A 27,249-nucleotide genomic window follows, 5' to 3' on the forward strand; every position below is an offset into this window, starting at 1 on the left:
CAACTTCGACTCTTCCTCTCTCATGCCATCAGGTTTTTGTCAACACTTAGGGACCAAATAGACAGATTTTCTCCATGATGATCTGTCCTTAATCTGGTTCTTCAGTTCTTCCAGTGATACACATATCACTGTTTCTTCTGTACACCTTGCCTCTGGTTTTCCTCTCCTCCCACTTCCTTCTTTGCCCAACATTAAAGCCTTCCCAAAGAGCTGGGTGTTTGCATAATGTGTCAAAGATAACTTGAGCCTGGTCATTTGTGCCTCAAGGAAGAATTCTAGGTTGATTTGTTGGATGATCCATTGTTTGTTTGTTTTTTACTTGTCTGTCCATGTATTCTCAGAAGTCTTCAAAAGCATCAAGATCAGGGGTGGACTGCTGCGGGTTCACAGGGGTTCGGGAGAGCCTCTAGCTAAGATTCTATGCAGTTCGGAGAACCCCCAAATTGCACTCTTGGTTGGCCCCACCCACTCCTCCCCTCCCAGGAGAACCCATGTGGCCCATTTTGGATGCAGGTAACTGCGGGGCGCTCACAGAGGCTTGTGGAGGGCAAAAAACAGGTGCACTGGAATTTCAGGAAGGCCGGAAACAGGCCCACTTCTGGCCTCCAGAGGGCCTCCGGAGCCTGGGGAGGCTATTTTCGCCGTCCCGGAGGCTAGAAGAAAATCACCAGAGCACAGGGAGGGAAAAACACCCCCCCCCTGCTGTGCTGCAGGAGGCCGACTAGGCCACACCCACCATGGCCACGCCCACCCAGCAACCGGGCAGAGAACCCCTTGCTAAAATTTTTGAAGCCCACCCCTGATCAAGATACATTTATTCTAATTATGTTGAAATAATTTGTGATTCACACTCAGAAGAGAAATAATAAATGGCAAGATGCTATCTTATCTGCCTTAGATCTCAAGTTTTAACAACTAAAAAGGACAAGAACATCTTTTTCAGAGCGACTTGAAAGGTAGCAAACAATCAGCCTGGAAAATGTTTTCTTTGATTTTAGTACCTTTAGAAAACAAAAATAAGTGTACCTACCCAATCACCACCATAGACCCATGGTGGAGTCCTGAAAGACATGACTGGAAGGAAGGTGACAATTTGGAGCCATCTAATATATAGCTCTTCATCAGTGAGAAATTCAGCTGAAAGTGTTCCACCTTTACAAAATATACAGAAAACTAAATTAGCTGACTATATGATCAGCTTTGGTATTCAGCTTTAATTTTGAATTCAGTAAATGAGTAACCTCTACAGTGAGTTGATAATATAATTCGAGTCATTTAAACATCACTTCTCTCTTCTTTTGATAACCAGGGCAGTATTAAAACACAGCATAATCAATATCATATCCCAGATCTACCCAGTGCTGAGATTCTGTGCTTTTACAGTCCCAATCCTTTATCTGCTAATACAGAAACCTGGGGAAAAGAGTGTGGGATAGCGGGCAGGGGAGGAAGCAGAATCACTGTTAAAATCAGCATTATTTTTTTTAAAAAAGTGAAGATCACAAATAATAAAGGAATTAAGATCAAGGAAGGTCTGTTCCTATGTACATTTTGCCACTGATTAAATCTGAACAGAGAAAGTATTGTGAAGCATGTCAGAAAACTATACTGATTGTAGTGGAAAATAACATTTCTGACTATCTGACTCTTGTGAGAAAGCAATATAATTGGCCTGGATGGTTTAGGTCATGAAAAATTAAACTGATACACATTTCCAGCTGGAACAGTACAGTACTAATATAAAGAGCTGAATTTCAGACAAATGACCCAGATAATTTCCTGTTAAAAGAAGGGAAATCTTTCATCTCCCTCTGTCAAACACATGCTTCACATTCATTTTTCAGGCAGCATTGCTTTTAAAAACAAAACCAGACAAAACCATAGGCATCGAAATGGTGGACTGACGATTAAATGTTTCATACTTCTGGGCCTTTTATTTCTTAAAATAAAAGTTAAGGTTATTGCATGCCTCAAAGCAATATTTTATACATGTTCTGGGAATGGCCTATAAGAAAGCAAAATACAAGAAAAAGACAAACTTTAGAAATATTAGACGGCGACTACAAGAGACTTGAAAAAGAATCACAGAAATCTCCACAAAAAAGGACATTAAAATAAAAATGGACACAATGAAACATAAAATGGGGCTAATGGAAAAGGAGGAATTAGCACAAAAACTTAGAGGTGCTAAACAGAATTATTTTGAAGATGCAAATAAACCAGGCAAATGGTTAGCATATAAATTGAAGAGAGAGAGAGAATCAAGAAAAATAATGCAACTAATGGATGATCAAGGGCAAATTTGCCATGGAAATGGAGAGAAGAAAAAAATTATACAAGATTACTATGGAAAATTGTATGAACAAGAGAATATAGAAGAGAGAAGAGCTAAACAATACCTGCAGAAAGCAAATCTATCCCAGATACCTAAAGAAACTGAAATGATGCTAGAAGGCAATATAACGATGATGGAGTTAACTGAAGCACTTAAAAAAACAAAATAATGGAAAGGCCCCGGGCCCAGATGGACTGCCAGTGGAATTTTATAAGACATTGAAGGAATCATTGCATCTTCCACTACTAGAAGTTATGAATGAAGTTATGTTAAGGATGAGGATATCCAAATCATGGTGAAAAGCATATATTACACTTGCACCAAAGGAGGAGGCCGGCCGACATCAAATTAAGAACTATAGACCTATTTCCCTGCTAAATTCAGACTATAAAATATTTGCTTCAATATTGGCAGAAAGACTCAAAAAATATTTAAATAACTTTATTCATCCTGATCAAAATGGATTTCTGCCAAAGAGACAAATTAAAGACAATGTGAGAATAATTTTGGGCACTTTGGAATATTATGAGGCACATCCTGAAAAACAAATGGCTTTGATGTTCTTAAATGCACAGAAAGCCTTTGACAATGTGAATTGGCAATTTATGTTGTTACAGTTGGAGCAGATGGGCTTTGGTAAGAAATTCACTCAAGCCATACAAACTATATATCACAAACAAACAGCAAAGATAATGATAAATGGAGAACTGACAAATTCTATTGACATAAGGAAAGGGACAAGACAAGGTTGTCCACTATCACCTCTGTTGTTCGGGTTAACATTAGAAGTCCTAAATAGAAATATTCGAGAAGAAAAAGATATAAAAGGTATGAAATCAGAAAGGAAGAATATAAATTGCAAGTATTTGCAGATGATCTAGTCTTCATCTTAGAGGATCCATTAGAAACTGCACCTAAATTGATAGAGAAAAAATAGAGGAATATGGAAAAGTAGCAGGCTTGAAAATAAATAAAGATAAAACAAAGTTTTTGACAAAGAATATGTTACTAAGACAAAAGGAAGAATTGGCGGAAGCTCTGAAGATTCTGGTCACGAATAAGGTCAAGTATTTGGGGATATACAGTATTTGACAGCAAGATTTAGTACACTTAAAGAGAACAATTATCACAAGCTCATACAACAGATTACGAGAGATTTGGCAAAATGGGAAAATTTACAATTATCACTAATAGGGAGAATATCAACAATCAAGATGAATATATTACCCAGGATTTTATATTTGTTCCAGACAATTCCAATTAGATTAGGAAAAGATTATTTTGACAATTTAAACAAAACAGTTTTGAACTATATTTGGCAGGGAAAAAAGCAAGAATAAAATTAAAACTGCTACAAGATGCCAGAACAAGAGGAGGATTTGGTCTAACCTAACTGGGAGTTATATTACCAGGCAACAAGCTTGATGTGGGTTAAGAAATGGATAACATTAAGAAATTCTAGATTATTGATTTTAGAAGGACATGATTTGTTGTTGGGATGACATGCTTTCTTATGGTACAAGGGAACTAAAATGTAGGGGTATTTTAGAAGACATTATATATGTGAGGCTTTGCTATTAAACTGGGAGAAGACTAAAAGGCAACATTATTTAAAAATTCCAGTCTGGTTATCAACCATTGAAGCATTTTCTTATCCAATAACATACAAAAAGGAACAAACAGTTAGATATGGTGAAATATTGAATGTAAAGGGTGAACTTAAATCTATGCAAGAACTGGAAGAACAAGGTATAAGGAAGAACTTGTTTTCATATGCGCAAATACATTCTACATATGATAAAGATCTTAAAATGGAAGGTTTCTATGATAAAATGACTGATTTAGATAAAATTTTGACAGGTACTGATGAAAAAGTGATTTAAAAACTATATGGATACTTATTAGAAGTTAAGCTAGAAGAAGAACAAGTTAAAGAATCTATGATTGCTTGGGGGGAAAATTTTGGACGTGGGATTGACTTAGAGAAATGACAAAAATTGTGATCTCAAAATTATAAAATGACAATGTCAACAGCATATAAAGAAAATTTGCATAAGATGTTTTACAGGTGGCACTTATCCCCGACGAGAATAGCAAGAATGTTCAAGAATAAATCAGAAAAGTGTTGGAAATGCCATCAGATACCACATTCATATTACCATATGTGGTGGACGTGCGCAGAAGCTAAAAGATATTGGACTAAAATCCACACATGGTTGGAAAAAAATGATACAAAAACATATAGACTTTAAACCAGAGATTTGTTTATTGGGAATTTTACCAGAAACATATAGTAGAGAACTGAAATATTTGATTGTAAATGTGTTAACAGCAGCTAGAATTGTATTTTCTAAAAACTGGAAAAATGAGAAAATACCAAAGCAGGAGGAAGTTATTCAGAAAATAATGGAATGTGCTGAAATGAGTAAATTGACATTTGAAATTAGAGAACAAGAAGATAAACAATTTTACAAGATATGGGATTTATTTTATAAGTGGTTAGATAAAAAACATGGAAATGAAAGACACTAGAGAATTTTAATAGCACAAAAATAATAGAATGATACAGAATACAACATAAAGATACATTATTATTGGATAGATTTAAGATGATGTAATGAATTGTTATAATATAAATGAATCCAATGTCTAGAATATCTCATTTAAAATGAAGGAATAATAGTTAAAGTCATATAAATGATGTACAATGATAATAATGTATACATATATATTTGATTGATAATATGTGATTTTATATAAATTGTAAGTGAGGACTATGGAAAGGATTCACAAAAATCTTATAACCAATCGACATGTATGTAATTGAAGATGGTTTTATGTTTTATGTTTTGTTTGTCTATGTCTGTCTAAAAATAAAAACTTTTTATAAAAACAAAAGAAAGCAAAATGCATCAGACAAACTGGACAGAAACATTTTCGCTGGCACAAGCCAGCACTGCTTTCTACTTAGGTCAGGCAAATATAAGTTATAATATGAGGATTTACATTGGCCAAGAGCCCTTGGAAGACATCAACATCATTTTCTGCCGTCCAGAAATGTTTGGTGGCCCATAATCAGGACAGGGCCATTTGGCAAAATAGATATGCAAAATATGCAAATTTACTTCCTCTGGGTTGTAAACCATGGCTTAAGGCATAACACAGTATGTCAAACTAGTTGTTTATTCAATGAAGCGTGGTTTTAAAAGGCAATGTTTAGCATAGCATGGTTATTGGTGATTATGGAAACAGACTTTAAAGCAGTCTATTCCAACACTCGGAGAGAACCTTGAAATTACAGAAACAACCTTTATTTTAGGCAATCTGAAATCATCTCAGGCTTTTAGCTGAATTTGTATGAGGCCAATTTATTTTGCAGTACAACTATTTGCACACAATCTGCCCCATTCAATTCCACCTTCAGGCTTGTGATGGATGCATTTGACACGAAGAGCTAGCTCTGCTTATTCGGTGACAGATCCCTCATTGGCCCTGAGGCTGGTTGCCTTCTTCTTTCAGTTTAGGAAAGGGCTTCAATCTCTTTGTTCAGCTTTTAAGGGTTTGCCTTTTTTCCTGCTGCCTTCAATTATTTTAAGACTAAATGTTGAATGCTGCCTGAAGCCATAAAATGAAAGTCAGTAGGCTAAAAGAAATAAAGTTGTTGACATATCTATGGAATTGGGAAAATACCATGTTTCTTGTCCTCCACAAGTGCAGGAGATAAGTGGTGACATTTTAGAGATGCTCAACACGTAGCTTTATTTTAGATTTTGCAGATGTCCAGAAAACTTCTTGGCATAACTTGAGCTAAATGGTACAAATTGGTGGCTAGTGAAGAAAAGCCGAAAGTATCTGGCAATTTTCATTCATAATCAGACATCTGAAATACAATTTCATCTATCTTATCAAAGGAAACTGTCTTTTAATCAGGTCAGTTGTCAACATAACACATGATTACGTTGATTGGCTTTATGTCTTCAGTTTTCAGATCAAAACAGTTTTAGCTCTACTTGGAGTCTGAAGGCATTAAACCTGGGAAACTTTCACACAGAAAACATACTGTACTATTATATCTTGGAGCTCTGGAATAGATGTAATCCATGCTATGAATCAGCTACAAAACCAAAAGTCCCTGTACTTCCATCAGTTAGATGAATGAAGGCAGGATTAAATGCATATGGATTTTCTACTTATATCCTTCATTTGTTTTTACTAGCACACAGACTAATGCCTGATAACTGAAATCAGACAACTCCAGTGTGGTGGCAAAATTGGACATTGATGTCAGTTTTTGTCTATTTTGTCTCCCAGTAGGAATCTTAAAAGCTGCCTTTTATTGTCAGACCAGTAATCCATCTAGGTATACAAAGGGACTGGCAGTGACTTGGTGGAGTTTCAAAAAGGATTCGCTCCTCCGAATATTACATAGAAAAGGCGACATTGGATTTGTAACTTTCTGTTTATAAATATGTTTTACTGGAAAGTTATTGCCTGGTTTTTTCATTTATATCTGTATTAGCCTTTCAAAACAGCTTTTGAAAGAAGCAGAGCATATAATAATATTACCTATTGCATCTGGAATGAAAAAGGTATAACCAAGAAGACTATAATGAAGCACAGATGGAATAATCCCTTTCAAACCAGTGTAACTCCAGTCCGATTGTCGTGGATTCATTTGGAAAAAGAGTGGCAGGTGGCTGGATCTATAAGCAATGCAAATAATTACACGGTAAATATGGAATTACTCAAATGCACAATAAGTGCTTACTGAAATTACCAAATGCTGCATCAAAATCACAAAAAGTCAAATAGACCTTGAACATGAAATCAGACTCTGTTTTTAATGTATCACTCCTAACTTGCTAAATAGAAAGGCTGGGCCAGAATAAATGGTTGCATACATGGCTTTGGGGAATCAACCACTCTGCTATTCACTAGAATACAGCAAACAGAAGAGTGTGGCTAGTTGACATTTCCTCTCTAGAATCACTGTAGAAAACGAACTTGGTCGAAGGAAGTCCGGGAAATAAATATTTTCCAACGTGCAATTCAGACTCATGTGAAACTCTTTCAAGATAGCTGGAGGATTAAAAGACACCTGAAATAGAGATCCTTTTTAGATGGAATCAATTGTTATTTCAATAGCAGCAGAATTTATGGAAGCTCAAGTCACACTGCACACATTCAGAAAAAGGCACTCAGAAATTGAGTCTACGATGGAGGGGTGTTGGCAAATGAGATCTACTTGAAATATGGAGTACAGAGTCCTTCCTTTTTCCAATTGTAGGCTTGGGATGTATAGTATGCTATACCCCTCTCCAAAGCAATGAATTTTCTCCATCCTACTGCTTTTAATATGGAATGTAAACCGGGGTGGGATTCAGCCAGTTCGGACCGGTTCGGATAAACCAGTTGTTATTATTTTGCGCAGTTCGGAGAACCAATAAAATCGACCACCTGCTAGCCCTGCCTGCCATATATATTATCTTCCCTTCATCAAGCGGTCCAGACCATCCAGCTAATCTCTGTGCCTCGCTGCTCTGCTTACCAAAGGTAAGCATGCCGGCCGTTCGCCTTTCACCTCGGGTCGGGGCCCAGGGACACATTTTCAGCAAACCAGCTGTTAAGAGGGTTGAATCCCACCACTGAATGTAAACCATGAATCCCATCCTTTACTGCTCCAATGGTTGCCATCATCTTGGTACCCTAAAGGTCCTGTATGTTTTAGGAGATAAGATGGAACTCTTTAGTCATTTCCAAAAATGCTGGGAAGACCATTTATTTCATGATATCCTGCTCTTTCATTGCAGAAAATTAATGGGAAAATAGCCCCATTGTAAATATACACGATAAGCCTTTCCACTTGTAACTGATTGGGGAAAAGCATTGTTATAAACAGCAGGTGGAGGACTTCAGGGCTAGTCAGCACTTTCCTTAATTCTTGGTTGAACTTTGTCTGAAAAATAAAAACCCAATGTTCTTAATCCCACATTGAACCTAAACACAGGAAGAAGAAAGAAAAAAGATATCTTCGAGGACAGCTACTTCCCCCAAATTAGTGCTCTCTGCAGTGTATGTATTTGAGGCCGTTTCCCACAATTCCCATGGTTCTCAGAAAAGGCAATATATTTGGAAATGGGGGAGGGAGCTCTAATTTGGGGGAGGTGATTGCTGAGAACCCTAAACCAAAGAAGTACAGCATTAACAAGTATTGTCTAACTCCAAGAACTTTCACTTATTTTAAAAATGAAGGCACTAAAGAGTCACCTTCCGGCAAGACGGGTGACAAATTTAATTAATAAATAAAAGATTGGAAGACAGGCCTGATTTAGGACAAGATATAATGTGAGAATTCTTTTCTGAAACCAACCTTGTAGCACCAGTAATGATTGATGAATTTCCCAGCATTGTTGCGATTGAGGCCAAAATACTGATGTATTTATCCCCTCTGAGCTCTGCAGGAGGTGGGATCACTTGGTCCATAAATATGTTGCCTTCACTACCTTCAAAAACCACATACTTTGCTCCCAGTTGCTGCTTTAAGAGCTTCACCTGGCCCAGGTACCAGAGCACTGCAGCCTGACTGGTTACATTCAGACAGGCTGAAATCTGCCCTTTCCATTTGGTGAGGAGTGGCACCTGTAATGGAAAGGTGGACATAAGAAAGCTGTAGCAGAAGTGGAGACTAATCTCTATAAATGGATTAGCCAATGAAATTCATCTGTTAAATTGGAGGACTAAAAAGCTCACCTTTGATTATATAGTATTAGACTTACAGAATTTATGATCTGCAAGTAGGCAAATTTGGTGAATAGAGGTGAAAAATGTAACAAAGAAAAGTCAATAGATGAAAGGTGAATGAGTATAGGGTAACTCAACTGGTTTGCCAAGTTAGAAAAGGTATAATGAATAGTGTTCACTATACAAATTTTAATTTTCTTTTCCCATATCTTATCTTAGGTCTATTGTTTCTTTGGTTTACTGTTTCTTATTCTTTTTCTGCATCCTGTGTACACTGAAAGGAAATTGCATGATAGGTATTTACTTATTTAACAGCATTATTGTACTGCTCCAATATAAAACATTCTGGGTCGTCACACAACATGCTTATATGTGCATGCTATCTATAAAATATTTCCATGCCAAAGTTTCCACTTCTTAATCTTTCACAAAATTATGCTTCACACTTTGAAGCATAACTGTGGTGGTTATCTTTTCAGGCAACCCCAGAATGCTAAAAACATGTTGAGGAGACTGCAGTCCAATCAGTGCTCACTTTCTAATTGATCAGGCGAAGAGTGTCGCCCAATGAATGTCTCACCCACTGATCTCTGACACATTTTGGAGCAACAAAGGTCACTCAGAGAAGAAAACACAATACAGGTAGTCCTCGACTTAAGGCCACAATTCAGCCCAAAATTTCTGTTGCTAAGTGAGATAATTGTTAATGATGTGGCCCCTGAAGCCATTGATCTGGCCCACACGGGACCATGATGCTGCCCCGCCCACATCACCTCACCCACCTGCCAGCCCCCACCCGCCTTCTGGAGGCCAAAAATGGGACACACTGAGGCCTCAGGAGGCCAAAAATGGCCCCTCACCCCCCAAGGCAACCACATCCCTTCACTAGCCTGTTTCCACCCCCAGGAGCATAACAAATTAAAGTTTAATTTGTGTGTATTGTTTAATGGACAGCTAAATTGGCCACACTCACCCAGATATAGAGGGAGCTGAGCAGGGTTTAATGCCTCCTTCCTGCCTTAATACCCAAATCTCAGCAAGAGGAGAATCCATCCAAATCAGTTAGAGCATGGCACAATTTTTAGGACAAAACAATCAGGTAAGCCAATCACTCATCTCTGCTTTATACAAATTTTGGGTTTAATTTTTCTTTAAAATAAATCAAGCGGCCAAATAATCCTATGATAGAAATGACCATTAAATGCAATGGGCCAAGTAAATGGACAACATTAGCAAATTGTACCGAATAGTCACTGGATTCAGAATGGCGGCTCAACCAAAATTCTTCTTTCCCTTCTTGCAGGGACCTTTGGAAAATTGGTGAGTTGATGCTTGTATAAGGGGACAAAGTGATGGAAAGTTTTAGTGGTTTCATATGGAAGTTGTTCGTGATAAATCTCAGTGCATGCAGTCTTTTTCTTCTTAGCAGAGGTAAATAGATGTGATCCTGCAAGGGAGGGAGAAGAGAGAACACAATGAGACTTTGTCGCAGAGGTCATGAACTAGGCTGTATGGACAGTAGGACAAATTGCTTATTATGTAAACCACTGCTTATTAAAGAGAGCTCCAGCTGAGCAGGTACTTTATGTAGCCAAGAGAGATTTTTCTAGTTGGTTTCATTGGTACTTTGGCATCAAAGCAGAAACCTAGGAAATAGCACAGAAGAGATATTGTGTATAGAGCGGTAGACAAAACCTGAATAAACTCTTTGGTGGTTGTAGTTAAGGGAGCTGAGCATGCTTAGATGGACCTCTGCTTATCAGATCATAACTTTCAACAAGGCTGTAGTACTGGATGCTTTTATCTTAGATGTCACTGGGTGAATCTGGTCAGGGCCTAGATGGTGTGTTAATAGGAGCCCCAGAATCTGCTTGTCAGATTTATAATAGTATTTAATAATAGCATCCATGTCTTGTCCAAATCGTTGTTTTAACAGTGTAGATTAGAAGTTCTGAAAGTTTAGCTCAGGGAGTACAAAACAGAATGCCTAAGTCTGGTGCCTTCCTTCCTTCCTTCCTTCCTTCCTTCCTTCCTTCCTTCCTTCCTTCCTTCCTTCTTCTTTCCTTCTTTTCTTCCTCCCTCCCATTTTCCCATCTTCCCTTCTTCCCTTCCTTTCTCTCTTCCTTCTTCCCTCCCTCCTTTCTTTCCTCCTTTCTTTGCTTCTTCCCTCCTTCCCTCCTTCCCTCCCTTCCTCCCTCCCTTCCTATTAAAAACATAACAATTATAGCTAATGAGTATACCAATAGCTATTAAATACTGTCATAATGAAATACCCAGTGGCTCAAAAAAAAAAAAAGGATTTGTTGGCCAAGAATGAAATTCTGAACTATAATTTAATGCAGAATATTAGAATTAAAAATTGTTGAGGAAGGAATTTTGTGGATGATAACTTGGATTTGCTACACATACCATATTTCGAAGTAGCATTGTAGACTCTTCACTGAGAGCGATTATGCCCTCCCCAAGATTATGTGTTTGAAGTTTATTGTAGAAAGACTTCAGTCCTTGCTCCATTTGAGCAACAGAATCAGCTACACCATAATATCTCCAGACTGGCAACCTATTAAAAAGAAGAGTCTTGCTTGATTTAACAACAACTGGTTTGTCAATTATGTTCAGTGGGTGCCTGACAAATGGAAATGAGTGAAGAAGCCATGGGTCCCAATGAGGAAACTTTTGTAGGCAGGCCACACTTAATCTTGTTTTCCAAGGGTGAGGGTCACAGTCAGTAGGGTGATTATTAGATTATTAGGTGCAAAGGATCAGGTCCATCCAATTAAATTTATTTATTTCTACTTACGCCTAAGCACAGGAATATCCTTATCTAGCAGTTAGCACCTACTAGGAGTTAATGGATAGGGGGAGGTGGGGGTTGGACTTAGCTCACTTGTGGTTATGTAGAGATTCTAGATTTTAATTCCACCCTCAGATTCTGCCACTCCTTCCCCTATAGTCGATATTCTATACATATAGGCACAGCACTTTTTGTTACTTTTTCTTATGTTTTTCAACTATTTTAGGTCTACATTAGACAGTCTTTTTGTACCCCACTCAAAATGGCAGCAAAACATGTCCTTCCATCTTTGGGAGCCCCAGTCTGATTTTCAATCTGATTTAGGATCAAACTGTATGCTTGTGATTTTTTTCTCCCAGTCTGGAACCCTTTTAATATGTAAGGACAGCAATTCCCAGATCTTGGCATTAAATAACTGCTTGAGATATCATCCAACGCTATAACACTTCACTTAATGCTTACCTAAGTATGTCTGTATCTGGCAACCTTCGTTGTTGTCTCAGAAGTCGATCCCCCATCAGTTCCTGATGAGCAGATGTGATGTTTTGACTCATGCACACAGTGTACTGCAGGAGAGCCGTGTCTGGGCCAGGAATATTTTCAAGGCAAAAATGTCTGTTTCTCTCCACTGAGAGAGAGACTGGTGTATCTGAAACCATCATCACGGTTACTCCTTCAATGATAACACACAGAAAAGCATTTTAGACAGTATCTTAATTTGTCAACCCAGCCTAGTGCTCTACAGATGTATTGGATCACAGCTCCCTTTATGTCTCTTCTTGTGAATGGGAGTTCTAATACAATACAGGACTGTCTTTATGTATGAGTGTGTATACTGTATATACAGTATAAAGTCACACAAGCCTTGTGCATACGACTACATTATTTTATTTATGTTGCTTGTAGGTGAGATTGCATAAACATTCTGTTGTTTACAGATGGAATATGTATAATAGATATAATTAACTCCATGGTCTACAAACATTGATGGAAACTCTGAGTAATACGATGTATTTTTTTAATCAATAGTGTCTCCAAGCCAAACACCATATGAGAGAGGCGTTCCCTGATTTTCAAATTTGTTGACCCTGGCAATCAATCCTCTTCACAGTATGAAACTTAGTTCTGAACTGTAGCAAATCTTTAGAAGGAAGCATTTCCCCTTGATCTGCTACAATGGGACAGGCCAGAGACATTAGACTACCAGAAACTCGGAGATACAGCAATACTTAGAACATTAAACATGCTTTACAATGTAAAGTGTGGCAAATGTTTTTAATGCTATCATGCTGTGTATGCCCCTTAAGATGGAAAGGAAGGGTGAAATAGGTTGTCCTCCCCATTTCAAGATATTTTTATATATGATAAGTGCTTGAATCCAATAGGCTAATTCTACCCTACTCAGTTTTAGACCCTACTGCTGTCCTATTGTTTGATAGATTTAAATTTATAATTCCATTTCATACATCCACTCTTCACATATTTGAAACTTGGTTAAGGTGTATCCTGACCAATCAGACAATTCTGTATAGAGTTATCAATGAGAAAAATCACATTTAGTCTTTTGTTTTCTCAGCCTAATAGTATTAGGGACTGGAAAGATGTACAGTACATGCACATTCATTCATGTATTCATTTGAATTTATATGCAGGTAGATCTTGATTTATGACCACAATCGAACCCAAAATTCTATTACTAAGCAAGACGCTTGCTTGTCAGAAGATCACAAAAGGGGATCACATGGGACACTGCAACTGTCATAAATACATACCAGTTGCCAAGCATCTAACCTTTGATCATGTGACCAATAGGGAGTCTGTAGCAGTCATAAGTGGGAAAGATGATCATAACAATGGCATTTTTTTAGTGCCATTGTAACTTCAAATGATTACTAAACAAATTATTTTATTTAGGGAATTTATATTGCCACTTATGTGCCCATGGCAACTCAAGGCACTGTATAGAATATAAAACCTCATATGAAAACAATAAAAATAATAAAAGAAGAGTCATATAATAAATTAATTATAATAAAATCATCCCTCCACACCCCCACCCTGGTAACAGCACCTCACACGAGACATTTAATGGTCTCCATCCCACTCTGGGTTCCCCAGGCCCGCTTTAAGAACCTGGTCTTCTGGAAGAGTGCTAGTGTGGGAGACAGTCTAATCTCTTGGGGGATGATGTTCCAGAGAGACGTACAAATGGTTGTAAGTTGAGGACCACCTGTACTTCCTATTCCCAAGGCTATGGGTAAGTTACAAATTAGAGGTACAATATGATAAAATATCATCTAATAAAAAAACAACAGCCTAGTACCAACAATCAATCAGACAACTTCAGCTATGTTACCAAGCACCAAGTGAAATACTATGACTATCACTTTGACAGTTCTATGGAAAGCCAATATCTTAGGGTATGTGATGCGTTTCATGAAGTAAGTCTTCTACATCAACTGTTTTGGAGAAGGACTGTCTTTGGTCCCATGCCTCTTGTAAATTTTACATCCTAAGCAATTCCTCTTTTTTTGATAGCATAGGCTGGGCAGATTTCTTCTGCTTCTTAAGGTAAGAACTTTTTCGCATTGAGCTTGATTCTTAGAAGCTAACTCTGAGAGTGCCTTCCCAGCACATTCTCAGAGTTGTCTCAACACATTTGGAAGTCCCCATATTGGTGAAGATGGCCTAGTCTCATGCACTGTTGCAAAAGCAGAATGGACAGTGGATACCATTGTGCATAATGCACAGACTGAACTACGTTATTAAAAATATAACAAATTATTCTCAGTTTTTCATAATGGGGAGGCCAATACTTAAAGTAAATAGCTGCCCTTCTCCTTTTTGTCTTTCAGGAATGAGGAATAATACTTAGGACATTAACAAGACATCCTAGATAATGAAGCAGTAACACTTCCTCCTATTGATAAAAGTGAACAGTGATAGCCAATGCTGGCCAAGTTGTTTTAACATTGGAGCCAGAAGATCTTACAAACATTTCTGGACTCTTTCTGATAACCAGTTAGGACAACAAAGTAATTATCCAAAAAATTGTGGTACTCCACTTTGCCCAATGTCCTAACAGTTCTTTTTATCTAAGTTTTCAAAGCTGCCTGTGCTATTGTATTTAGACAACACAATTTAGGAAATCAAATAAGGAAAGGAAACTTACCGGTGGATCCCAAAAAATATCTTTCTAAGACAGAGCCATAAGCATTTGGGCTTTTACTAAGATTACTGATAGTGAACGGTTGGGACTTGATGTTCACACTGTTCAGAGGCCAATGCTGACTACTGACACTGGCTCCTCCATACCAGGAGACATTTACCATGGAAAAGCAATCCTGTAGAGCAAAATACAAGATTAAAAAAAAATGAAATCTTGTGCACATGTGAATGAAGAGATTTTTTAGCACAATCAGCTTCTGAGGATGGGATATGATCTGTCTGGGTTTAATAGAATGAACATGTCACAAAAGGTATGAGGACATCTCTCCAAACAAGGTCACATACACTGGAGAAGAAGGTCCTCTTTCCTGAAGCTGCCTGCCTCATTTCACTTGGTAAGGGCACAGGAAGAGGACCACTAAATGAATAAAGAGCTGGGAGAAGTACTAAAAGCAAAGACATTCCTTGATATTTTGGTCCAAGCCATTATGGGCTTTAAAAACTAATATCAAAATACTAAATTGAGCTCAGAAATTGACTGGTGATAATTGTGGTTGATGAAACTCTGGCATGATATCATCATATTGTTTGTTCTCAATTACAACTTTGTAGCTTTATTTTGAAAGTCTCACATATCACAAATCACAGTTAATCAAGAGGTTACTAGAAAATGTATAATTGATACCAAATGTTAGATCTGGGCAACGAGAGAACAGACTGCGGACACGAAGTGACTTAACAGCTCTTTATTAATAGTAGTAGTGATCCAGCTTGCTCTGTGGTCGGAGGGTTCCCCTTTTATAGGGATAGGGTACGCCCCTCGACCAATCAGAACGATACCTGTTTCCTGCTGTAGCAGCGGACCAGAGAGGAGACTTGCCACGATATATGTTAATATCTAACACCCCTCCCCTCCTAGATGGAACGTTGCGGTTAGTAATATAGTCCCTGAGATACGTTGGTGTTTGCCTTACTCGAGTGGAGCGTCGAAGTTCGGGTTGGTCAGAAGTAGTTGTAGGATTGGTTTCTTTCTGTGTTTCGTTTCCGGGCGTTTGCAGGCTCTCGTTGCTTTGGCGTTCGGGGATCTGCTCGCTTCCGTTGCTTGGGGGTTGTTCCGTTTCGCGCTCGACCTCTTGTTCTGTCCTTGGCTTGCAGGTGTCGTAGTTCTCTGTGTTGGGGCTCTCGAGTGGCTGGCTTTGCAATGGCAGGTAGCTCTCGTTCTCTGTTCGTAGATCTGAGTGTGCCAGGCGGCCCCGTAGTTGATTGATGTGCCTTTTCCAGTTCCGCCCATCTTCTAGTTCCAACAGATACGATCGTGGACCCGTGATGCCAATGACCTTTGCCGGCATCCACAATGTTCCCCCTGCATAGTTGTGGGCGTATACTGAATCCCCTATGCTAAAACTCCGAATTTTGCTTGTAGAGTCTGGGGGAGCTGTGGCAGAGTAATTTGGGTGAAGACGGTCCAGGTGAGACCGTAGACGGCGGCCCATGAGTAGTTCAGCGGGGCTCCTACCCGTCGTTGCGCTGGGGGTAATGTGTTGGATCAATAGGTAATGGTCAATGCGTGTTTGCCAATCACCTGGACCCATCCTAGCGAGGGCCTCTTTTGCGAATCGCACCATTCTCTCCGCCTGTCCATTTGATGCCGGATGGAATGGCGCAACGAGGGCGTGCCGAATCCCCTGACCTGCTAGATATGTCTCAAATTGCATGGCCATGAACTGGGGCCCGTTATCGGAGACCAGGAGGTCGGGCAGGCCATGAGTGGCGAAAAGTCGCCGTAGAACCTTAATGACTGCCTCTGCCGTGGTTGAAGTCATTAGGACTACTTCTAGCCATTTCGAGTATGCATCCACAACTATAAGGAAAGTCTGACCTTGGAATGGCCCTGCGAAGTCGATGTGTATTCGCGACCAGGGTGCTTTAGGCTTCTCCCATTCTGTGGCGGGCGCTTCCGGGGTTGCTGGTCTCGATTCCTGGCATGGGTCGCAAGTGGCCACCCATTCCTCTATTTCTTTGTCCATGTTTGGCCACTAAACGTAACTTCTTGCTAACGCCTTCATCCTAACAATCCCCGGATGACCAACATGTAAAGCATCTAATACATTCCTACGCAAAGCATACGGAATAACAACTCGATCCCCCCACAATAAACAACCTTGTAACACTGAGAGTTCATCCCGTTTTGACCAAAACACTTTGAATTCCGGGCCCACGTTTCCCTTCGGCCACCCCCTCCAAACCCAAGTTTGAACTTGCTTTATTAAATTGTCTTTAGAAGAAAACCTTGCAACATCGTAGGAAGAAACCGGTCCTGAGTCCAAACAATCAATGAGCAGCACCGGTACTTCGGGAGTGGGGTCTGGCAAAAGGTCCGGTAGTGGGCAACGGCTGAGTGCGTCTGCGTGTCCTAGAGTGGAGCCCGGTCGATGAATTAACTTGTATGAGTACGCAGCCAGGAAAACAGTCCACCTGGTCATGCGTGGAGAAAGGGAGACTGGAGTGGGGCGGTTTCCCGCCAAAAGTCCCAACAGCGGTTTGTGATCTGTAATCAGTTCAAAATCGCGGCCGTAGAGGTATTCGTGGAAACGTTTTACTCCAGCTACAGCAGCTAGTGCTTCCCTGTCCATCTGGCTGTAATTCCTCTCGGCCGATGAAAGAGTCCTGGAGTAGAAGGCGATGGGTGCTTCTTTTCCGTCGGGCATCCGGTGGCTGAGGACTGCGCCGACTCCAAAAGGTGATGCGTCGCAGGTCAATACCAGCGGTAGTGTCTGGCTGTATTGGACTAACAGCGAGTCAGTGGTGAGCAGGCGCTTTACTCCGGCAAAAGCTGCTGCTTCAGATCGTCCCCATTTCCATGGTGTGTTCCTCTGGAGTAGATGGTGTAGTGGCTCAGCAACGGTCGCCTTCTGTCTCAGAAAAATGCTGTAGAAGTTAAGTAGTCCGAGGAAGGCCTGCAACTCGGTCTGATTTCGTGGTGTGGGGGCGTCCTGGATCGCCTTAATTTTCTTTGAAGTGGGGTGTATTCCCTGACCATCGATTCTATAACCCAGGAATTCTACGCTAGGCACGTTAATTTGGCATTTTTCCTTTTTGAGGCGGAGACCCTTTTCTCTGATTCTGGCCAAAACAGTTCTGACTCTTTTATTTAACTGCTTCTCGTTTGCAGCGGACACCAAGATGTCGTCGAAATAGGGGACGACTCCCGGTATCCCTTGCAAAAGTCGTTCCATGACGCTCTGGAACAATCCTGGAGCAATACTCACACCGAATTGTAGCCGGTTGCATTTGAATGCTCCTCTATGCGTCACTATAGTTTGGGCCTCCGCTGTGGTGCTATCTACGGGCAACTGCTGGTAAGCTTGTGCCATGTCTAATTTAGCAAATACCTTTCCTGGCCCCAACGAGTGCAATAAGTGCTGTACTACAGGCACAGGATATGCGCTTTGTTGTATCGCGACATTAATTGTGCATTTATAGTCCGCGCAGATGCGGACTGATCCGTCTGGTTTGACTGGGGTCACAATGGGCGTTTCCCAGCGCGCGTGATCCACCGGCTCAAGGACTCCTTGCTCCACTAACTTATCTATTTCCTTATCTATTTTTGGGTGGAGTGCAAAAGGCACTCGTCTCGGTTTAAGTCGGATTGGCGCCACTTTGGGGTCTAAATTGAATGAGATCGGTTTACCCACATACTTACCAAGACCGGGGCTGAACATATCCTCGAACTCCTTAAAAATCTGCTCAGCGCTGCTGTTTTCCACGGCGTTGATTCCGGTGACTTCTAGCCCCAAGGATTCAAACCAATCCAGTCCTAGGAGGTTTTGTAATGGTGCGCTGGCGATGGTCACAGGCAGCTGGGCTACGATGTCCTTGAAACGGATCTGGAACGTGCCTTGGCCCACGATGGGGACTTGGTTCCCCTGGTAGTCTCGTAGCAGGATGTCTGGAGCGCGTAGTTGGCTCTTTCTGAGGCTAGGGATAGCCTGTTTCATGGATGCCCATGAAATGATCGTCAGGGATGATCCTGTATCAACTTCTAGCTCGCAAGGTGAGCCCTCCAAGAGGACTGTGACTTTCAGCTTTTTAGGCCGCTTGGTGCGGACTTGGCTTATTGTTGTGAGATACGTTCGCAATTCCTCTCTCTGGGTCAACTCTATCTCAGCATCTGTATCCTGGAAATACTTTCGTTGAGCGTCTTGATAGAACGCTCTCTCAGCTCTTTGTGTGTAGTCTCTCTGGGAATACGCTCGCTCAGCTCCTTGTGTGTAATCTCTCTGGGGATACGCTCGCTCAGCTCTTTGGGAATTTTCTCTCTGAGTAAACACTTGTGGATTTCTCTCTGGGCGCCCTTTTTGATTTCGCCAAGCCCCTGGGTTGGGCTTCTGTTGGCGGTACATGGGTGGCTGCCGTGAGGCAGGGACTTCGCTCCGGCACACTCGTGCGATGTGCCCAAGTTTGTTGCAGTGCGAACAAACAACGTTCCTGAACCTACAGGTAGACCTGGGGTGATTCCCTCCGCAGCTTGCGCAGGGCGGCAAACGGAATCCGGGTCTCCCCCCAGGTCTCAAGTGACTGCTCCGCATCAGGTGACTGTCCTCGAACTCGGGATCCTCGTAGTCGGGGCTTGTGTCCTCGTAGTGAACTCTGGTTTGCCTTGGTACTGGCTGGTTTACGCTGAAACCGCGTTGTATGGTTACTGATGACTTCTCCGCTGACTCTGACGCTCTTGCTTCGTTTAGAGCGATCTGTAGGGTTAAATTTGGGTTTGCCAACAGCTTCTTTTGTAGTGAAATGTCTCTTAACCCACAGATAAGCTGCGCTAAGATATGCTCGTCCAGATCCCTGAACTCGCAGTGAGTTGCTGCTTTACTCAGGGCTGCAACATATTGATTGATTGATTCTCCCGCTTTCTGGTTCCGCGTGTTGAATTCCTTGCGGCAAACATGGCGGGAAGGTTTTGGCGCGTAATGAGTCTGTAGAGCCTGTTGCAATGCCGTCCATGATACTGCCTGTATCGGAGTAGGCGCGGTGAGGTCTCTGGCCGTGTTGAAGACTTCTTTCCCGCAGTAGCCGAGGAAGATGTTTTTCTTCCGGGCGTCGGTGATCCCCGTGTACTCGTTCGCTTCGAGAAAACACTCGAATCGAATCATGAAGGCTTCCCATTCGTCGTTCGCTGGGTCGAATGGAGCGGGGGGAGTGTGCATCGCCATTTTCTCTCGTTTGAATTTGCCGCGCCGCGGTGACCCGAGATGGCTGCCGGAATTTCTGCCGAATTCCTGGGCTGGATCAAATCCGGAGATTCTGGAGTAGCGTTCTTCGTCCTATCTGCCTCTCGATCCCACCTTCGTCGCCAATGTTAGATCTGGGCAACGAGAGAACAGACTCCGGACACGAAGTGACTTAACAGCTCTTTATTAATAGTAGTAGTGATCCAGCTTGCTCTGTGGTTGGAGGGTTCCCCTTTTATAGGGATCGGGTACGCCCCTCGACCAATCAGAACGATACCTGTTTCCCGCTGTAGCAGCGGACCAGAGAGGAGACTTGCCACGATATATGTTAATATCTAACAGATACCATAGTATAGGAAGTCTTCATCTTACAAACTTTTGTTTAGTGATTGTTCAAAATTATAACAATAATGAAAAAAGCAACTTATGACTGTTTTTGACACTTAACAACTCTTGCAGTATCCCCACTGTCACATGATCAAAATTTGGATGCTTGGCAATTGGCATGTATTTTTGGCATGCCAGGTGGTTGCAGTGTTTTGGGTCATGTGGATCACCTTTTGTGATCTTTTGACAAGCAAGCCAAATTGCTAGCTAAACAATTGCATTGAGTAACTTAACAACCATGGCAAGACATTTTTCAAGAAGGGTGCAAATATTTCCAGAAAAGATTGAACCCTACTGAGATGGGCAAATGGTTTTCCCACCAATAATACCCTTTACTTGTCTGATATGAACTTCAATTTATTAATCTTCATCAATCTCTTATCAAACTTAATTCCTTCACTAAGTTATTATCTATCTGGTGATCTGCAGTTCTCCTATTTTTCTATGCTTCAGGGAAATTATGAAGAATTGGATTATGAATTGGGCAGCCAAGGTGGCTGCAGAAAATTGGAGAAAAATATAGCAACTACCACTCCATCCATTCACTACTTTATAATAATGAGTATATTTATAAATAAAAACAGACACTTTTTATCAAAATAAATTCTAAAGCATCCTTAGAATGAGGTGGAAAAATTAGGAGCCGATTCTGCAGGGGAAGAATATCTTTATGAAATTAGAAAATAGTTTTTTTTACCATATTAGTAAATATCAATGTATTTTTATTTTCCTGTGGTTCCCATTATGAAAAAAGTCTTAGTAAAACTGAAATCTAGTTATGAATGATCTAATTTAAAATATCCTTTTTGATTTTTAAAAATATGTATAATTAACAAGATTCTTTAGAATAACATCATTAAAATTAATATGTTGTTCTTATGCAGGAGCAAAAGTTTTCCTATTGCAAATTGAGAATGATAGAGAACTCCAAAGGATATGATTTAGAAAAGGCTGCTGAAGGCAATGGTATATATGTCAATGTAAGCCAATTAAAATATAATGTGATATGATTAATCCATCCTGCACTCCTATTATTAACAAAGATTTACTATGTTGCCATAAAAAAACCAGGCAGTGTATAATAATAAGTACCTTGAACAGATAATTCCTGTGTTTACTGCTTATTATGAGAATTATAATCTTTCACTTGAAAAGCCACTTTCTCTGATGTTACAAGATGGCTGTCAGGATTTATTTACAGCACTGAAAGTTCAATTCCTATATTAGAATTACTTCTGAACTGATTGAGGTAATACTTTCTTCCTGAATCCTCTGCTCCCTTATTTATTATTTATTTAATTTGATTTCTTAGTCGCCCCCTCTCCCCCCAGGGACTCGGGGCGACGTACAATAGCAACAATCACAACAATATAATATGGAGGAGGTAGAAAATAAATAAATAAATTACAGTACTTTGAGACAATTAAAACCCCAATGACAGTTAAAATTTAAAAATTAAAATTAACAATTAAAAATGCCCAAGAGGTGGAGAAGCTCTAAATTTAAGCCAGGCTGGCTAGTCGGAATAGGTGGGTCTTCAGTTTCATACGGAAGGAGCGGAGATCAGTTGTTGTCCTAATGTCTGGGGGGAGGTCATTCCAAAGGGTAGGGCCCATCACAGAGAAGGCCCTACTCCTGGGCGCCGCCCTCTGACACTCTCTGGAGGACGGCACCCGGAGAAGTCCCTCTCTGTGCGAGCGAATAGGTCGCAGGGATGTGTGGGGCAGGACGCGATCCCGCAGGTAACTAGGCCCTGTGCCATGGAGCGCTTTAAAGATGGTGACTAACACCTTGAAGCGCACCCGGTAGGCCACAGGAAGCCAGTGCAGCTCGCGCAGGAGAGGTGTTATATGGGAGAACCTCGTTCTCCCCATAATTACCCGCACGGCTGCATTCTGGACCAACTGTAGTCTCCGGGCGCACCTCAAGGGGAGCCCCCTTTAATGAAGGTCATTAAAACTAGCACTAGAGTACAATCTCTTTAGTTTAGCTGGCATTCAGAAATGATGCTAGCTGACTAGGCGCTTAAAGAACACTGCCGTTGTTAGGTGTTTGCCTGTTATTCACAAAGTACTTTACTGAACAGAAGGTAGCAGGATGTGGAGAATGGGTTTGCCTGAGCAGTTTCCAACTTCAAACCAATCCTTGGTCATTATAATATCAGTAGAAGGTTCCTGTATTTACAACCATCTATATAATTATAATGAACATGAATAATCTGAATAGTGCCATCAGCTCCAAACTTGGTTATAAATGACAAAACTTCGAGCCTACTAATAAATTTGACAAAAGGCTGGTGTTGCCGTGTTATGTCTTAGTGGTTCCCCAGAATGGATCCACCATACTGAGTTAAACACCTCGATGAATCACTCATGCTCAACAATGGTGTTCTAAAAGGTGTCATCCCATCAAGTCCAGCAATTCATTCTCACACTCACAGTAGCTAACCAATTGTACAAAGAAATTCACTATTTTCCCAGTGGATGGCCTTCACTATTAGCTAGGCTAATAGCCATTGATCCACGTGACTTCCATGAATTGGTCTAATTCGTTTTTTGAAGCCAGCTAAACCTGTAAAGAGCACTACATTGTGTGGTATCAAATTCCAAACTTCAGTTATGCATTGTGTAATATATACCGTGTTTCCCTGAAAATAAGGGTCTTATTTTCTTTTTACCCACAAAATATGGCTTGGGCCTTATTATGAGGGGAGGGTTTATTGTTTTGGGGTTGCCGGGTGGCTCCTCTCTTCCGAGCGGGCTCCAAAGAGCCGGGCACAGCCTCATGGGTGAATGGCTGTGTTGCGCTGTCGCAGCAACGCAACACATCAGCCATGAAGCAACCATGCTCACGAGCAGCCACCCGGCAAACCCCCTTTCCAGCCAGGCACAGCACCATTCACTGACCTAGGGGTATCGCCAAGCCGCGTGAGCACCTGTTTGCCACCCTGCAGCTCCCACAGCTTGGCACCTTTGAAATGCCAGTGAATGGCATTCTGCACGGCTGGAGAGGGGGGTTGCACAAGCGGTTGTTCTGCTCTCACTCACATGCCTCCCAGCTGCACAATGCCCTGGCCCAGGTCTCCCTGCAGAGCCAGGGCACCTCTGCTGCCGCCGCTGCCGCTACCACCATCCCAGCATGGCCTTTTTGGCTGCTTCCAAACCGAGTCTTCCAGCAGTGGCTGCTCTGGGCGTATGCTCTATGGTTGTACGCTCTGGGAGTATGCTCTGCTGGCAGCTGGTCCACAACCATAGAGCGTACGCCCAGAGTGGCCACTGCTGGAAGACTCACATGAACGGTATCCCAAAGGTGCCAAGCAACGCGATCACCTTTGCCTCCTCCTGGTTCCCGCGGCTTGGCACCTTCAGGATTCCGCTAGGTTGGTGAGTAGCACTCTGCCTGGCCGGAGGTGGGGGGTTGTCCAGGGGCTTATTTGTGGGGGAAGGTTTATATTTTTGCCCACCAGAAAAATGTGGCATGGCCTTATTATCAGGACATGTTGTATTTTCGGGGAAACGCAGTGTATACCTGTCCTGATTCAAGTAGGATTTTATTTGATCGGGTGCCCTTAGATCAGATCTGAATGTATGGATTTCCTCTGTCATTGCAGTCATTTAAAGTTGAGGCTTAAACATTGAGGGTTGTTTTACAACTATCTATTTCGAAATGCTATTCAAACAGCTTAGGCCAGGGGTGTCAAACTCGCATTGTCACATTATCATCACATGACATATTGTGACTTTTCTCCCTTCGCTAAACGTGGCGTTCGTGTGGCCAGCATGTGATGCATCTGGCTTGGGCTATTACAAAATTATTAAAATGGCTCAAATCAGACTCAAACATATTTTAAATTGGTATCCAAAAGGCTGGAAGATGGAAAGCTGGCCCAGCTGGAAATCCCCTGAGACAGTTCTGGGACTGTGGACTTTAATTCTGGGAGTTGAAGTCCACAAGTCTTAAAAGTTGCCAAGTTTGGAGACCCCCCTGGCAGAAGATATAACAAGACCTTTTAGAGTTCGTGTGTGATCTCTTCCAAGTGAACAGGACCTGATTCTGAAAAGATTTGACTTTATTTTTGCTGCATTTGGTGGACCTCTTAAAAAACAAAAACAAAAGAACTATGATTCACCGTGATGGATGAAAGTTAACCTAGCATAATCCTCATGCTTAAAATAGAGTACATTTATTCAACTGTTTATACTATTTCTGTTATGATTTCTTCCTTCTTTTGCTGTCTTTCCAGAATTTTGGAATCGAAAAGCATTTCTCACACAAACTGCATAAATTTTGAATTCATTTTCCAGGAATGCCTAACATATTAGTAAATAAATCCCAAATGAGGACATGTTTTGACGCCGTGAAACTGTATGGCAATTCGGATGCCTCTGTATTTCACTATTTTCCATGGTATCTCCTTTTTCTCCTTTTTCTTTCTTCTCAACACTTTTATGGAAAAAGACAAAAGCTCTACATAATGCCTTTTGATTGACAGTGTATACAAAGAAACCGGAAAGGGGGCAAAAAAGAGAGACCAGTTGTTAATTACAAAACTCATTTTCATTCAATTTCCTTAATTAAAATTGCATTCTTATTGTCCTTAATCTCAAATATTAAAAATCTTGAGCTGCAATATTTGTTTCGCAAGATCTCAATTATTAATATGTTTGTTTGGAAGGAGAGCTAATTTCTCGTTGTAGATTATGTATGCCCATACATGACTCTGAAAACACACCTTTTCCAGCTTTGCATGACCGAAAAGCAGCACAGTTCTTACACTTTGGTTCTGATAGAAAAACTTCTGCTAGTTTTGAAATTACTTTAATCTAAAGCCTTCACACATAGTTAGAGTAAATATAGCAAAGAAGATTTCTGCTGTCATTTAGGACATTTAGCTTTGGTGGCCAATTGTTATTTTTGACACATTATTTTTGTACGTTTACATATTTGATGTGTTTCTTGTAGCATCTTCTCAACAATTAAGTTGTGCAAGATACCTGGGATTCAAAAATTTCATACTGTTGGAGATGGAATCCTCTTAATCCAATGAAAGAGGCAACATAATTTGCCTTGTTGACATACTTTGTGGTGCCTTCCAGACTTATTTTGATATCCTCCAGCCTTTGGAGTAGCTGAAAGAGTCTTCTGGGTAGGTGTGGCTGGTGCCTGCACAATAGCCATGCTTTTTGGGGAGGGGGGGTATTTCTAGAACTACAGGAGAGTACATGGAAGTTCAGTTAGCAAATGAAAGGGAAATAAAGTGATTGCCTCATTCTTAGAAATGAAGGAACCACCTTCCTTCAAGAAACACCTCTGAGAGGATGTTTTGCTTGAAGCTTCATTGAATAAAAGCATCTTCCATTAACCCAGAATGCTGCACAAAAATCACTTTGGGATTTAATTATAGTATAACTGTCATTTTTAATTTCATGAGTACCAGTTTTATATTCTCCATTTTCTCCTGCTTGTTGAGATTTTCATAGCATTTATGCAGAAGAATTCCTCTCTTCAGATTTTTCTAAATATCTTTGTATGCTGGGAAAAGTAGAAATATAGATGTTCTATATTCTCAATAAAAACTAAGATCAATGCAGCAACTGTTTGCTACTGTAGTTACCAATCTGAACTCCAAGCTGGTCAAATGCATATACTTTCTTCACATCCTTACTATCTTGACATAACCACAGCTGAATTTGCCTTGTTATAAAGTTATTTAGAGAATACAATAGAAGTAAAATAAAGGAAAGCTATAATTACATTACCTTTAATTTCAGCTGGCAGTGAAGGGGATTCCAGTTGATATTGTAACACTCACTGTTGAGAGAAGGATTGGAGTCCAGGAAGACCTTCAGTTCGACTATACCTTCCCAGGTGTAACAGAATTCAGACCGATTCTGCCAACATGTGTTCTTTATGAAAGGCATCTCCACATCTGGGAAGCTTCCCATGTGAATCTTTAGCAAGGTTCTTTCCTCTTTCAAAGTCTGAAGGATGAGACTGTGATCTTTTCGATCCCAGATCAGACCACTGGTACTACTTCTCAGGATCCAGTTTGTCTTTGGCTGATCCACAACTTGCCAATAAATAATCCCAATGGTCATCAGAAGGAAGACCGCTACCCCAAAGCAAGCAATCACTCCTTTCCAGGTTTCATTCATTTCCTTTAGCCCAGAATCCCACATCACCTCTGGAATTGCACTGGGGTTGTTCCTAGGATGATTGTAAGGCATTGTTTTAATCAGCAAAAAGAGACAGAAGGAGTAAAAGGAAGAGGAGGAGGAGATCTGGCAAGGGATTTCAGGGCCCCAAGCTTTCTGTTATTGAATTTTGCAGGAAATTCTGTTCTCTCTCCCAGCTCCACCCCACAGACCTTGGCTGTCTATCAATAATTCCACACTATTGGTACCCAGGAAGGGGAAGGGGGAAGACAAAAAGAATTGGGCAGGATAATACTCCTGAAAGGTTTTCTCCATGCATTCTTCAAGGGGAGACTTCAATCTGGGGAAGTTATTTGAGCCAGTGCTGCAGAAGCAGCGTAAAGGGAGGGAGCTCAGAAAAGAGAACTGCCAATAATGTGGAATGGCAGCTAGGTC

General features: G+C 40.9%; 1 protein-coding gene across 1 annotated transcript in view; it reads right to left on the reverse strand.

Annotated features, from left to right (window-relative positions):
• The window catches only part of LOC309384071 (SITS-binding protein-like), a gene marked incomplete at its 5' end in the record, with an annotated part of 42,061 nt that extends 15,175 nt beyond the window's left edge, over positions 1-26,886 (reverse strand). The window contains 8 exons of the mRNA XM_081937254.1: positions 1,031-1,152; positions 6,902-7,038; positions 8,706-8,974; positions 10,320-10,523; positions 11,486-11,636; positions 12,333-12,543; positions 15,043-15,214; positions 26,419-26,886. Of these exons, the coding sequence (XP_081793380.1) occupies positions 1,031-1,152; positions 6,902-7,038; positions 8,706-8,974; positions 10,320-10,523; positions 11,486-11,636; positions 12,333-12,543; positions 15,043-15,214; positions 26,419-26,886 (1,734 nt within the window). The remainder of the gene's footprint in view (positions 1-1,030; positions 1,153-6,901; positions 7,039-8,705; positions 8,975-10,319; positions 10,524-11,485; positions 11,637-12,332; positions 12,544-15,042; positions 15,215-26,418) is intronic.
• Positions 26,887-27,249: the final 363 nt, after the last annotated feature.

The sequence above is a fragment of the Natrix helvetica genome (genome assembly GCF_964273705.1).
Source record: "Natrix helvetica genome assembly, chromosome: 1".
Lineage (NCBI taxonomy): Eukaryota > Metazoa > Chordata > Lepidosauria > Squamata > Natricidae > Natrix > Natrix helvetica.